Consider the following 15,612-nt stretch of genomic DNA (forward strand, 5'->3'; position numbering starts at 1 on the left):
AAGAACGAACCTCCCCACCCCAAATACTATTACTTCTTAAAAAAAAAAAGAAGGTAACCGATAAATCTGACCATCTCAGGCAGCTAGACATGAGGCAATTACTTTTTTTTTTTTGGTACAGCATGCTGGATATGTTGACAGGTAAATGAGCTCATAGCAGTATTTTTTGAGTGTATTTTGATGTATTTTTACCCTTACACATTTTCCCCCGATACAAATTAAATACACAAATTAAGTGCACGTAAGGCTTTCCTACCTATGAGGCAAGGAAAATTAGAAGTGCAATTTCCCAGTTCTCCCTCAGGTAGTCTACAGAAAGCTTACAAGTCTTCGAGCTTCTTTCCCACTCCCAGCAAAACGCATTCAACTGTTCTTTGCCAGCAAGCCAAGTTCCAAACAAAATCTCCACCAAGCAACACTCCAAGCTCCCTCTACGCTTCGGGTTCCTGAGCAAACCAGGAGTAACAACTCAACAAATAGCATCCAGTAATCAAGAACTAGCCTGGTACAGTCCTTACACTCACCATGACTTTACTCCACAGGTCGAACCATTTATTTCAACAAGGCTACTATTAGGATGGAAATACTATGTTCAAAATGCAACAGAGTTTTACAGCTGGCCCCCAAAGTAAGATCCATGCTAGTAATACGCAGCATTATAAGTGTCAGCCACTGAGCCAGAGAAAACTGGAAGTGTTTTAGTTCGGACACAAAGAAGGAAGAGACATGAAATGTTTTTCTTAACTTCAGTCAATACTGAAAGCAAGACTCTCACGACAATGCTTCATGCAATGTATAAGTAATACCGTGTTTCATTCTGTATCAACAGTTTTCAACACAAATTGCCAAGAAAACTTATGAACAAAGAGTATCAAAAATTATAGCTGGAACAGAAATCCCAATTAAACAGAACTTTGAAAACTTCATTCCCTTATTTGCCACAGTACAAAAACTAAAGCATCTTTGAGAAAAACTGATGCACTATGTTTTTCAACTTCCAGACATTTTACAGAGCACTTTATTCAAGTCTCTGTGTACATATTCCTCAGTATATAAGTACAGTTCAGCAATCAGATACAGCTTTTCAGAAAGAAGTACTTTTAGCATCACTTCACTGAACCAATTGCAGAGGAATTTTTTCTAATTGCAAAAAAACCCCGTGCCATGTTAAGGACCAGATCGAGGGCTGCATCAACCTATTTTGACATAAGAGATTAAGAGACAACAGTCGGAAGGTGAACAAGGAGAAAACAGGGTTACTCACCGTGGAGGAGTAACTGTTTCCTTTTCTGTGTGCAGCTCCCCCAGCAGAGCTGGGAAGTTTCCTGGAGATGCCAAGAGAGGTTAGCTAGCCCTGCCCCTCAGCATACGGTATCACATCCTTACACATTTACAAGTGGTCTTATCCTTGACCCGTAGTCTGAACGCCTTCAGTGAAAGAATGTTAAGAAAGCTCCTACCAATGCCTGTAGCAAGAGTAGAGCAATACAGCACCCTAACTAACCTCTGTACTTCAAAGGGAAACAAAAAAAAAGGATGTTCTCTGAGTAACCCTGTTCTTGCTTCCCTAGATCAGCTGCTTAGTGACGCCTTGTTAATAAGCAGGCTGCAAGGAAGGGAAGGGAAGCGAAGCGAAGGAGAACACAACTGAACATCAGTAAAAGATTTTTCAGCCTTGGAGAGCTTTATACTGTCTGCATTTGAGATAATCTTTATTTGCACACCATTAGAGTCATCACAACAAAAGGACATTGGTATCACTTACAGTTACAGTGGCCCCTTATGAAAAAGGGTAGACTGTGCACGGAAGCATTATGTATACCTGCACACACCTTGTGTGGCAGAAAAACCATGACATTGTGTTTCTTCAGGCGCAGAAAAACCTGTATATTCATTTTTCCCCAACTGTGTCAGGATAATTCACCACAGTTCTGAGTGTGACTTTGAACACCTTAATTCAGCCACGAAAAACTACTGCTGTCATAAAGGATTGCTCCTCACAACCTCTGGCAGCCTCCTCAACTCCTTTTTTCCCTTCCCCTTGTAACTATCCATTTTGCATTAAAAAAATAATTCACAGAACACACTTGAAATCAACGGCATCTCTACTGAAGATAAAGAACACTATGTGGAATAAGAATATAAATACACACTATTGAGTCATAAAATAGTTTTCTATCAATTTGCTATTCATGGCACTTCAGAAGAGAATTCATTCATCCTCCAAAAAAAGATGGAAGTTTAAATTCCTTGCTATGTACAGGCTAAAAAATAAAAAGCCAACACCAAGTGACATTTATTAAAGTTCTATTTCCTATTGAAGTTTAACTATTATTTTCAATTCTGACAAGTTTTAGTTATGCAGTTTATTTGTGCAAATTTATTTTCTACTGAATTGCCTATCTCTTCCCTAAACACCTACTCATGTATGAAACATTCACAGTAACACTAAGCATTTAAGATAGCATGAGCTATGACAGGGTTTTCAGAAGCATATAAATTATGTATGTCGTTCAGGTAAAACACACATGGGAATTTTGTCCCCCAAAATCGGGAAGAAAATAAAAATAAAAAACTACACATAAGAACTGCTTGGTCTCCAAAAAAGTTGGGGCATTATAAAACCTAACCCTTTTGTGCTCAAGTTCACTAAACAAGGAAACCACTCTCCCAGCACTTCACAACAGCTATGCTGATGTGTACACCGAGTCCATATATGTACACACACACACACACAGTGTATACTTTTGGGTATGCTGAGCATACCCAAGTCAAGTATTGGTCAATGTAACAATGTGGTTTTTGTACTAAATATAACACTTTTCCATTCAGAGACTACAAATCATCAAAAGATTGAAAAAGGAGGAAGAGAAAACAAATGAATCAACATGAAAACATCAACCTAGACTGACAGGAGATTCAAGAAGGTTCATGCCAATGCACACACTTGTGGATAAACAGAAGTTCTGAAACTTTTACTCTAACCAGTATTTATTAAGCCCTGAAAATAAGGGCATGATTCGATTCTGCTTAACAGGGAAAACATACCAGACCAACGCTGGGGAATTTTATACAGTTTCAGCTTTATCAAACAACAAATAAGATTATTTTTAAAAAAAAAAAAGAAACAACCAACAGAAAGACTTTGTATATTAACTATATTAACTATTCAAGAAGTAAATCTATTTTCAATTGCTAATAAACAGAAAACCCCACAAACTGCCAAGACATAAAACAGACTATTCTTGACATGGAGAGATGAAGAAAGACATTTTTAAATTATTGGGTACTCTCAGGTGTTTGACACTTAGGAACAAAAAAAACCTGTAAAAGTCCATAGAAATGGACCAACCTAACTTTCCACAAACACTTTAAAGATGAAAAGTTTATGTATGTGAACAGTGCAATAGACTTTAAAACAGCATTTCAGTAAAAGGATATGATGAATTGTAATATACCATCTATAATCCAACAAATCAAAATCCTGGGTTAAAAGTACTACTACAGTAAAACGTAGTAGTCTCCACAGGAGTGAAGAGGCCTTGTATTTGCAAGAGCTCTATTTTCCTACTGTAGAAGTAACTTCAAAAGAATTACAGCAACAACAAAACACCAAGCAGCAAATAGTTACCATGTTAGTGGAAAGCAGTCTCGTGCATTCATCCTTGCAATTTATTTTAAAGCAGAAAGATTTAGAGCTTCAACCCAGATTCACTCACTTTCTCCCAAAACAGTGCTCATAACTTTTGTTATATTCTCACCCCTCTAGAAGACTACCACATTTATGTAATACCATGACTTAAGATTCATCCGTTCAAAAACCCCTCAAACCTTGCATCTAATGCATAGGAATTTTATGCAACAACACAGGTCAATTATGACAAGCAGCAATGAAATAAGCACTTGGCCAGCTTGTGACTGCTAGTCAATATATAATTTTCATAATTTTTCCCTATTACTTAAGCAAAAAAACCCTAGTTCCTCAGTCAAGTCATCTTCTTCATACTAGTCACTGTTATGGCTGAATCACCCATATTAATGATCAAATCGGGAACAGTGGTCTCATGCTGTTACAGCCTGCTCCTAATGAGGAAAGCAGCCTTTCTCCCTTATTCCTGCCACTGCCTTCCCCTACCTGTCACGCCAACCAAGGTTGTAAACAGACCACAAAAAGAACATCTGCAAATATTTGGGTAGCTTTCAGTTGTCAAACAGAAAAATGAACCCCATACACTTGGGGAAAAAGCATCTTAGTGGTAGGAGCAGCCTGCAGGCAGATAGAGTTCACGGTACTAACCCAACCATCAAATCTAGTTCACCATCCCACTACACCCAAAGTTTTACAGTTCATTCTACCCACATTCTTCTTTTGCTGAGGTTCAAATTACATAGCTCCAAGCTCTCCCCTATCTATGTCACTTTCCTTTCATTCAGTGAGCAGGCTAGAGGATTACAAAGGAACAAATACCCATCTGGCTTTCTTGGCAAGAATCTTCATGTATCCTTAACTATCAAGATGAAGAAAAATCTAGCAGTTACACCTACTCAGCTCTACTTTACAGTTAGCATGTATAACAACACTGTACTACAGGGTGTGTGATCAGCTATGGTTCATAGGAGTTCAGTGGTGTAGGAGGTATCTGACAAGAAAACCCCTGTGCCAGTTTGTTTTAGAAGTATACGTACAGAATTTTTTTTAACTAGAACGTATCAAGCCATCTACCAATACCTGCATTCAAAAATACTCCTTTACTGCCATGTTAGGACAGTGAATTTCATCACCACTAGTGGTAAGTACTAAATGCGAATACATAGCACTTAAAATAAGGGCGTTCTGGGTAACTGACTTAGTCACTGTCAATAAAAGCCCTTCAATTTCAAATCTGAGTGCTTTACCTGCATTCCCACTATATATAATGGGAACAGGCTTGGGAACGTGAACTGTTATCTTACCAAAAAAAAAAAATCCCAGGAACTCATGACACAACCACCATTGTAACCAAACTTTTTTTCCTGTTTTAATACCAAGTTAATCAAAAGACACCATTCTGAAGACACGGATTATGAAGCTCCGCAGATATTTAGTAGAATGAACTATTGAGTTCCAAAACTCAGATTATGTGAGAAGTCTAACTTTGATTTCTTTAGTAACAAATTGATTTCAGCATGTTTTCATGTAAATTGTCAATATTTAGTAAGACAACAGAATGAAGCAAATCTTCCCTAAAGTATACAAGTAACTTAGAAGTCGATTACAGGCTAATGTCCTAATCTGTACATTAGGAATTTACAGACCTTGCCCAACAATATCAAAAGATGATTCTAAACACCCCACACCAAAACAAAACCAGAGACAGTCTACATGAACACAGTCTAACAACAGCTGCAATTCACTCTTTTCCTGGTGGTGAGGTTCTTCTGCCAAATGAAGCTTCCGTTATCGACAATCAGATAGCCCAGGCAAGGGTACAAAACTGCTTACTCTTACACAGGTGTTTCTTTCTCAATTAGTAGATTACTATAGCTACAACGATTTTTTTTTTTGGTAGTGTTAAAGACTTGGGGCCAAGATAGTCTTGTATTTTGAAGTTCAACGCATCCAAGAACAAAAAATCCTTCTCCTTTGAAGGACCAACACCAGAAACCGTGTCCTTGAACCTGTAAGCCATATGAACTGCAAGCATCTAGTGCTTGCTGCCCAACAGCTGCCAGGGAAGGTTTCAGACTGAACCAAGAAGCGATGCTAACACATTTTGCCAATATGGACCAGCAGCACATTGCTGGTACAGGAACAGTCAATGCCTCCTGCACAGTGCTGGAGCCTATTTTAGAAGACAGTCATAATCAGCCTGAATGCCTGCACTGCCTCTTTAATTAAAAGACTACCTCCTTTTACCCAATGGTAAAAGATGGCCTCTACAAAGCTCTCCAGCTTAGCAAATCTTCTAACATACACTCAAGAGGAGCCTCTCCCACTGTACGAGAAGCTCTCAGAAACTATGCACCTAAAGTAATGCATTTGAGACTATCAATGCTCCTTGGCACTTTTAGTAGCTTGCGCTTGGGCAAAAAAGTCTCTACAACTTTATAGTCACCAAATACAGACCAAATACAGACTGCAATCATAAGCCTAATTGAAACCGTCCATATTTTAAACACGATATATAACAGGAATACTGAGATCAAACGTAATTGGCTCTAATGTTAGTATTTCAACATACTTTCTTGAAGAAGTCAAAGCTAAAGCAGCAATCCCACCTATTAAAAAACCAGTCTGTTTCAAAGCCTGAACTACTGCAATGCGACAGAAAGTTCCTATTACTTCCAAAATGAAAGTTTACTCCAGCGTTTTTGCTAGAGTTTTACTGTATGCTGGTACCAGTAGCCAGGTTCTCCTGTGACTTTATTCACAGGGGTTTGAGCATTCAAATAGGACTTATTTCCTATTTTAATACGAGAAGACAGCGGGCAAGAAGTTAAGTTCAGATGATTATGACTTTACTCATTCAGGGTGATGGGAACATTAGAAAGATGGCACTGCACTATGGTTTGAAGGCTTCTTTTGGAGGAGGGGAAACACATAAGTAAATCCCTAGCTCCCATTTCCTTTACGTAAAGTAGCATCAGCAATGCAGTGCCGTCACCTACCTTTTTAAAATACTTTCAAAGTTTTGCACCAAAAAAAGCATTCAAAAAATAGCCACTAGAAGTAGATGTGTGATAATAACAATATGCTCTAAAACCCAATTGCTAAGAACGTTTGTGATACAAAATTTACTTACAGATGAGCCACCCTTTCTCCTTTTAGAGGAGGCAGAATGTTCCCAGAGCCAATCAAGCAGTTATGCACAATAGCAAGGCACTGCTGCACGTCATCTCTTAAACAAAGAAGAAAACCAGGTTACTTATCTGTTAAACGCTTGAAAATATACAAATGATAAACCATATTTTTGGGTGAAGTTTTATAAAAGCCCTTTTCTTTAGCTATATAACTTCTAAACACAAGAGGGAGCACTACAGAAATCAATCATTTTTTGATTTTTGATCCAACCCAATTCTATTACAGAACTCCAACATTCAACTTTGTTTTCTGAAAAACTCATTTTGGAAATTTTTGGAGATTTTACATTCTGAAACAGTGAGGGAAACATCAGTATAACGAAATAAACTAATCTCAAAACAGACAACTTTACCCCAAAAATTGTTTTGAAGAATTTTATCTAAATCTCAGATAAAACTCCTGAAATAACTCTCCAGCCCAAGGCCAAGATTAAGATGAGGGAATACTTTCTTTACGAGTGAATATTTTACAGTCTGAAGATAAATTACAATGCAACAATGCAAACAACATTTTTCTGTGCTATTTTAGAGAATTAAGGAATTTTTTAAAGCTGTCTCACCTAAGGCAGTAGCATTTAGCATATAGTTACAAATTTTGCCCTTTATTCTCATCTTTGTGATAAGCAGCTCTGGTCTATAAAATCTATCTCCTTTCAGCCCTCTAAGATATTACCTAACTGAAGAGCTCTTAGCACTTATGCATTACTTATCAACTCTCTAACACTTTGTGTTCAACAAAGGCTGTCAGAATTTTTCATTTTATCTTTTGTAATAGAAAAATCTTACTCTGAAGCTCCTAAATACATAAAAAATACTTGATTTCCAATTATTACTTAGTTGAATACTGGGAAAAAAAACATTTTACAAGAATTCAACCTTCAGAAATATTGCCATTCAAAGCAATAACAGGCTCACCTCGTATCCCATTTATTCACACCTGTTAGTCCTTTAGCAAGTACCGGTATTGTCTACTCTGGCAGCTTTACTCTCTTTCCTTCTAATTTAATTTGCAATTCCTGCACTTGGCTATATTCTCCCAAATCACCACCATTTATTTCTGTTAGGTAGCACAGTGAAGCCTTGACCAAATCAAAGTCCAATTCTGTTATAAATTAACAGCTGTACATACAAAGTGTCAAATAGAAAACACCAAAAGAAATAAACATACAGATAGACTTCAGAAATATAACATACAAAGAAATGACTTAAAAAGACTTAAGTTGGAAGCATATCCTTTCTTCTTCTAGTCTAAGTATACTTTCCGATTGCAGTTTGGTGGCATTCATTTGTCAAACATATATTGTCTTTTTCAGATTAAAAAATGCAGGAACTTGGCCAGGCAGGAAAATATTTAAGAGTCTGATACACCATGCCCTGTTTCACACAGGGCAGTACTTTACCGCACGAGGTATAACATCACATGCTATGAACATCAATTGAAGTATATATAGCTTCAATGACGTGAAGGTTTAACATGAGAAATAATGTTTGAGATTCAATGCTTGTAAACAGCTTCAGCTATTTGATACTTGCAAATGCTTTAGCACATAACTAAACTCATGATTATCTTGTGCTTAAGAAACTATTGTTAAGAAGCCATGATTTCACACGAACAGAGTTTAACAAGATTGGGCAATGGTATTCCTTGCCTTCATTCCTATTTGTTATGCTACTGACTCTGCATTACCTCCTCAGTTTCAACACTGCCACTTTTTGCATGGACACACTACGTACTGAATCCATTTACTCATAGGAAGGAAGCTGAGGCAGATTTCCAAGCCAAATCAGTTCTGCGTTCCACTTCATAGCTTAGGAACGCAAATGGTTATGCCAAAATAACAAGATAAAAGTCTAGAGGAAGAGCTTTTTTATTGCTGACTACAGTTAAATGGAAACACACTTTGTGCTATGTATTTTAAAAAATTCTGGAACAATAAAGTCTTTATACCAATGTAAAGTGTCTTAATACTTTTTTTAAATAATGTTTCTGTTCAAAATAATATGTTATGTATTTAATGAAATGCACTTCCAAGTTACATGTACTCTTAAGAGTTAAAAATCCTGGAATTCTTAGAATAATGTCAAAGACTGTGTAAGATGATAACCTCCTTATTGGCAATAACTACTTAAACCAGACACAAGTGGATAAACACACCATCTCTGTACTACATATCACCACTAACCTGGACATTTCTAGTTTTCCAATTGCATAGTGCTCTAGTCTGGTGAGCTCTGGCTGAAGAAAAGTATCCAGCAAATAATAAGCAAAGTTTATTTCCTCAGATGAAGGAACATGCCACTGGATGTCCAAGTTCCACAAGTCACCTGGTTTACCCCAGTCCTATTGTAAATAAAGACATTTCTTATTAATCAAACTATGAAGCAACTTGTCTTTTACAAAAATTAGCATTTAAGATTACTAAAATAACCCAAACACATGAACTAGCTACTGCTGTAAAGCTGTTATCCTGACAATTCCAGGAAAAAAACACAATAAAACCAAGTAGAAATCCCAAACCTACTATAAAGTCTACATGTACCTGGGAAATAAAACATACCTGAAAGGACTAAAAGGAAAAGGACTGTACTGATCTAATTGAAATAGAACTTTGTTATTCCTTCGGCTGGATGCAAATTCAGAAATATTCTTAAGTACGACTCAGACTTTTGATACTACTATAGAGAACACAAAAAAGCTAGTGCATTTAATACTTCTTTTCAGTTTTGAACCACTATCAGGAAACTTAGCACTTTCACTTTAAAAATAAAAGAAGAAAGGTATATTTTAAGGTGGCCTTGCCATACAACGCTAGGTCATCCCATAACAAAGACAACTTCTTATATTTTGGCTTATAAAGACTTCAGACTTGCTATAGAATTGACACCATGATTATTTGGAAAAGTAAATATTTGTTACTAATCCATATTCAAACATTAAGTCCACAGGACTATATTAATTAATAGATCGGCCTTTGCAGTCTTCACTTTCCATTTCTTGTCTTTGTCCAATTTTACACAGTAATTTAACATTACAAAACTTCATCATCTGTTCTTCAAACACCTGACTGATCTGACCGGACAAAAAGTACAAAGAGCTACAGTGGTACACTTACTCAATGTAGCCTGCTATTACTTCTCTTCCTTGGTAGAGCAGGCTAGTCCTCTGTGCATAGTGCTTGAGAAAGTGACAGAACTGCAGTTTTACACAGGGGCAGGGTAGGAAGCATTTAAGTGACAAACTCAAGCTGTTAATGGCAGTTGAGTTCATATAATATATACTTTCTAAAGTAGCCACTCATGCACGGAACAGCAAAGTAATTGTGATTTATTTTTTTTTAATTCAGAGGAGAAATTTAAAAAAGGCAATCTATTTTTGTGTTGGGGCATTTAATTAAGATATTTTTGTTTGTTAAATGAGTATCTGGTCCAACTTGATCTTCCTGTCAGTTTATAAAACTGTACTGGCTTTCAGTAACACACATTAGATTGTCTGCAGTTGTAAAGTTATGTAAAAGAACACTTTTCAGCAAAATGCAGCTTTATATTCAAACAGGCCAGCTGAAAACTGCTGCACTGTTCGATTTCAAATTCTTAACAGAAGACTACCATATTACTTTTGACAGTTTCAGTAAATTGTAATATTGCCACTTCTACTTTCATTTTATCTCAAGCTCAGCATACAGTCATTGTTCATTTGTTACTCTGCCTACCTGTAAAATACCGTATCTCCTTTCTTGCAATTGTTTTGCACTGATGTTCTCATTTTTCCATGCACTCACCATTACTTGTTACATCCAATAACCACATTTATAGGAAGAGGCACAAGGAAAGGCTCCAGTTCTCATCCACAAAAGCAGATGAAAGACTAAGTTTGTCCCAGTGCAACAATGCTTCCTATAACTGGGTATTTAGGTTAAAGTGAAGAGCAAAATTCTCCGGCTAAAGTGCAAACTTAACTGTTTATACCACTGTACTTCACGATAGCTGGGTCTCAATTAAATTCATCATATATCACAAGACTAAGAAACATGAGCAGCAACTTTTGCTTTGTATTATCTTATTGTAGTCATGCAATCATTGTAAAACACGTCGTATGTCATACTATAAAACTTCTCAAAACAAGTCAGTATTCATTTTTTGCTACCAATACAATTCTAAGTAACTCGTAATTTGCTATACGTTTCAAAGCCCAAAGCATCTTTCAATTACACTTTCCATTGCTGTTACCTACATTCAGAAATCTTCAAATAAAAACAAATAACATAGTGTATGATTGTTTTTTAAAAAAGAAAGTCAAATCCTCTAATCCTAAATAAATGAAAATCCTTGCCTTGATAGGAAAGTATTCAGAAAGAGGCTTGTCAAAGCCACCTGGCACACTGCAGTACTCTGTGGGGTAGATAAGTGTAGCAGAACGAAGAAGATGGTGCAGTAGGTTACAAGACAGAATGTAACCCTGCTTACAGGTTAAATGTAGGGTTCGCTGCAGTATCTTCCCAAGCTGCTCCCTGTACGGTAGCAACTTCTTTCCATCCACTCGAGTGATCTAATAGGAAAGACAAACATTTCAAAGGTAAACATAACTGATTTTGTTCTAGAGGACTAAAGAGAGGATTACACTGCTCAATTGATCCTGTTCTGAGTTTCATTCTGTGTGTCACACTGAATACAAATTAAAGACTGAACTTTCACATGAACTATTACTGTTGTTGGAAAAGTTTAAGGAACACATAAGACTTGTGATATATATTACTTCTTGACCCCGACCAAAATTTGCTAGCAATACTTGTACAGATTTTGAAATTCGTTTTAAAATGTTAACCTTTTCCAAAAGCATCTTATGGTTTCCCCTGCATTGGTCCCTCTTCTCTGTTTATCCCACAATAATTGTTTTAAATGCTTTAATTTTATTCCACATACACACTGTACATTTATTTCCTCCAAACAGCAGCCACTTATGTCCCACTCAAAGTCAGATAGGAAAAAGAAGCTGAGTGTCATTCACACTGCATTTACTTTGTTTTACTAGCAGAAGTTTATTTCCTTCTTCTTTCAGGGGCATTAACCAGGATTCAGTGATATACATGCATAGGGAGAACATTTTTTGCAATACCTCTGACAAAAGCTGAAGATTCCAAAGTAGCTCCTTATCTAGTTCTTCATCACGTAATACGTCATCATCTAGAGGAACAAGCGATAAGCACTGCTGTAACGATGCTGCAGTCACATTTTCCCAACAAGCTAGATCATAAACCAGATGCTTGCATCCCAAAAGTTTACTCCCAACCCTTCTATTGCGACCTTCCAATTCATACTGCACCCCATGTCCAACTGGAAGTTACTTTAATCAAGTTAACATCTCAAATGCTTTTTGAGAAATTGAGGAACGTCCGGAGACATTTTAGACTGCCACATTTTTTAAGCAGCATGCTCCTCTAGCTTTTTAGACTTCTGTTTTGAAATGATACATAGTTGCTTGCTTCATCTTTTAGATGAAAGAGTGGACAGAATTAATTTTCCATCATTGAAATGAAGTTGTGGAAAACCCATAAAAGTTTTTTAAATATTATTTCCTTGTTTAACAAAAGCCAACCCAAAATAAAGCAAACAACACTAGAGATCTTATAAACTTACTGACTGTGAGGTGAGTTATAACATTGCAGCAATGTGGTACAAACAGCTTCAAGGATTCCTCAGGGCGGCACTGGAAACAGCATCAGAAATAGCCCATTTTAAAAAACAAGATGCCTTATGGAACTTAGCACACACATTGATAAAAAAAAACTTATAACAACATTATTGAAAGAGAGAGAATAATAGACTGTGTATCAACTCCAATTCAATCTAGAGGCAGCGTGACTTCACGATTTTTAAACACTCAATAAAACCTAAACTTAATATAATGCAAGAAAAATAGTTTGTGAATTAACCTCTTTAAATATTCCTATATGCAACCATCCAGTTTTAGAAGACATAATATTAAGAACCACTTGTATTTACATGAAAAAGGAAAGATCTAACATAAGAAGAAGTAGTAGTATTTGCTTTTTTTTTTTAACTAAAGATCAAGTGAAGTCAGAGCATTTTCTCTTACTTTTACTGCAGCTCGGCACATATCGGCAACCATTCGACCAGCAACTCTTGTCTCAAATATATTTGAAACAGCAAAGTTAAAAACCTTCTCCAAGGCAACCTAAAAACAAGTACAAAAAGATGGTGGTTACTTTTTTTGAAAAATGAAACTAGGTATCATAAAATGTTTGATGCTACACAGAAAGCAGCATCTGTACATAATATTGTATTCTTTTAAAACAGAAGACTGCAACCATGATTCACATTAAAAGAAATCAGAACAGAGAGACAGAGAAAACAGTGCTGTAGAATGCCTGAAGAGGAGTAAAATATAACTACCACCACAATTAAAGCTGACAATACTATAGAATAGAAAGATTAAAATCTTATGGGAATAGTAACTGCTCCGGAAAAAAATGCTAAACATTATCAGTGCACACAACTTGCAATCTATGCAACACCTACGTCTAATTGACTGCCTTGAGTAGGCTCTGCCTTGAGTAGAAGAATAAAGGCCGCTGCAAAAGTAGCAATGACAAAAGGTTTGTCAAAATAGTTTCAGTTTGCAGATTTTCAATTTTTTTTTTCCTATTTATTGTAACACTCAGTTACAGTAACACAGTATACCAGGAAAACAGATGACAGCATCCACTATCACTAAAATAATTCAATTACAGGAAGGTCTGTATTTCCCTCCTCCCCCCAAGAGTTTATAAACAAAACACACTGAGTGCTTCAACTGGTGACATAATGGGACACTGCCTTCAGCTGGAGATTGGAGACACTTCTCAAATGTTCACTTTGGGAAAAAAGGAGGTCAGATAAATCTTCTTGACTAATGTAAGCTTGGGGTGCTTCTGAGAAACTACACAGAAAACCAGTTTTCCCTGAATAAGTCACAGTCAGCTGAAAGGAAAACTATGCTATTTCACACGTGAAAGTGAAGTAAAGCTAAGAAATCCCTTAGTTAATAAATAAATAGGGAATTAATAATCAACTATTTAAGTGGCCAGTGTGTTTTAAAGCAGCTTATTACCATCCAGTACCTTGCAAGGCAAGCTGAACTATATACAGTGTAGATCGCATATGATTACTTTAATAATGAACAATCAGGAAAAATACAAATTAAATATTTAATGACAATGAAGAATTAAGACTTATATTAACCAAAAGACTCCAGAAAAAAAAAAATCATATCAGTGTCCAATGCAATGGTTCAAATTGCACAAAACCTAGCACCTCCAAATATATACATAATGTAATGTAAACAGATTAAATTAATTAAACAGATTAAAATGTGTTAACCCAACATGCAAGGGAAGAATCTGTCTGTGTAACAACACGGATTCTCCATCCCCCTCCCCCAGAGTTATTTTAATCCAGATAATTTTTCTGATCCCATTAGCCACATGGTTCCTTGAACAACTTCTTTTGCCCAGCTGAAGAAGTGGTAGGGAGAGGGAGAAAAAAGGAAAGTAGGGGATTGGGTAGGTTAGCATTACCATCAAAAGACATGAAAAATCACAGTCTAAGATGATAAGTGACAAAATAAGCTGTTAGAATGGCTTCTCCTAACATTTATCATCAGTTGGCAACAGAGCATCAAGGACCTCAGAGCTCTGTACCGATGTGTATAAAATCGTAAAACAAATAAACATGAAGTCCTAAACTTCCCCTCCCAGCTCTTTCCGTGGTTAAACGTGAAAGTTCACAACAGGACAATGAAGGAAGGAAGGATCGGAATGCACCAGTAATTCACAATAGAAAAATAAGCCCCTTAAAGTCAGATGGAAAGCCCATGTTCTACATACCTTAAAGATATCCTTTGAACACTGAGTAAGGATTGTACTGAAAGTAGAAGAGAGACCTAATTCCACTAGACTCTCTAGATGAGTCATTTTCTCAGTTTCAGTCTCCTCTCTTGTTTGTTCTAGTGTGCTGCTCTCTATAAGTCCAAAACATCTACACAAATACAATAAGTACAATTTTAGTAAGTGGAACTTGAAAGTTTAAGTTCTTCATGCCAAGCTTTCACCTATCTTTAGCTTACTTACCTATCCATAAACTGTAGTACAAAATCCTCGAATTCAGCAGTTGCAGAGCACAATTCTCTTTCCACCTACAGGTGTCCGATGCAAAAGAAGCATAAAAAGTTGGCTTTTCTTAAGGAAACATAATATAAACTTTACTTCCTATATTAACTACTTCAAAAACACTTTCAATTTTGAAATGATATATACTACAGTGCACTTCCCATCAAAGTTTGTATAGTCTCAAGTACACCACATGAAACAATTACTACATTGTCTTTACACTGTGCTATCAAATTTCCTGGCCTTGATGTTTAGCCCAATAACCTCTCAGGGTAAAATTGGGTCTGCCTCCATGGATACAACCTTTGGCCTTACTACTGATCCTCCTTTCCAACAGGAGGTCAGTGAGTGCCAACTGTGGTGGCAGACTTGGCTCTGCTAACATATTTATATTAAACATCCAGTGTACAAACTCCTCTGTTCATTTCTGAGTGCTGCAGCTCTGGGGCAATGAAATTAACCTTCTTACAGTAGCTGAGCACTCAGAATCTCTGCGATCTGTAGCTACTAACTGTTCTCAAAGCTAAAAGAGACTTCTAGCAGTGGATGTGACATTTTACATGGCAGTTGCAACGACCAGAGCGGACACCGCTGCTGCTGTCTCATT

General features: G+C 36.6%; 1 protein-coding gene across 1 annotated transcript in view; it reads right to left on the reverse strand.

The window, feature by feature from the left end:
• Window positions 1–15,612, reverse strand: part of PSME4 (proteasome (prosome, macropain) activator subunit 4) — a 59,082-nt gene that overhangs the window by 24,769 nt on the left and 18,701 nt on the right. The window contains exons 12-19 of the mRNA XM_009886003.1: window positions 14,967–15,031; window positions 14,724–14,874; window positions 12,935–13,033; window positions 12,475–12,544; window positions 11,954–12,021; window positions 11,171–11,386; window positions 9,024–9,181; window positions 6,783–6,878 (exon numbers count right to left, since the gene is read on the reverse strand). Coding sequence (XP_009884305.1) covers window positions 6,783–6,878; window positions 9,024–9,181; window positions 11,171–11,386; window positions 11,954–12,021; window positions 12,475–12,544; window positions 12,935–13,033; window positions 14,724–14,874; window positions 14,967–15,031 — 923 coding nt within the window. The remainder of the gene's footprint in view (window positions 1–6,782; window positions 6,879–9,023; window positions 9,182–11,170; window positions 11,387–11,953; window positions 12,022–12,474; window positions 12,545–12,934; window positions 13,034–14,723; window positions 14,875–14,966; window positions 15,032–15,612) is intronic.

Source organism: Charadrius vociferus, unplaced genomic scaffold (assembly GCF_000708025.1).
Source record: "Charadrius vociferus isolate BGI_N301 unplaced genomic scaffold, ASM70802v2 scaffold455, whole genome shotgun sequence".
NCBI lineage: Eukaryota > Metazoa > Chordata > Aves > Charadriiformes > Charadriidae > Charadrius > Charadrius vociferus.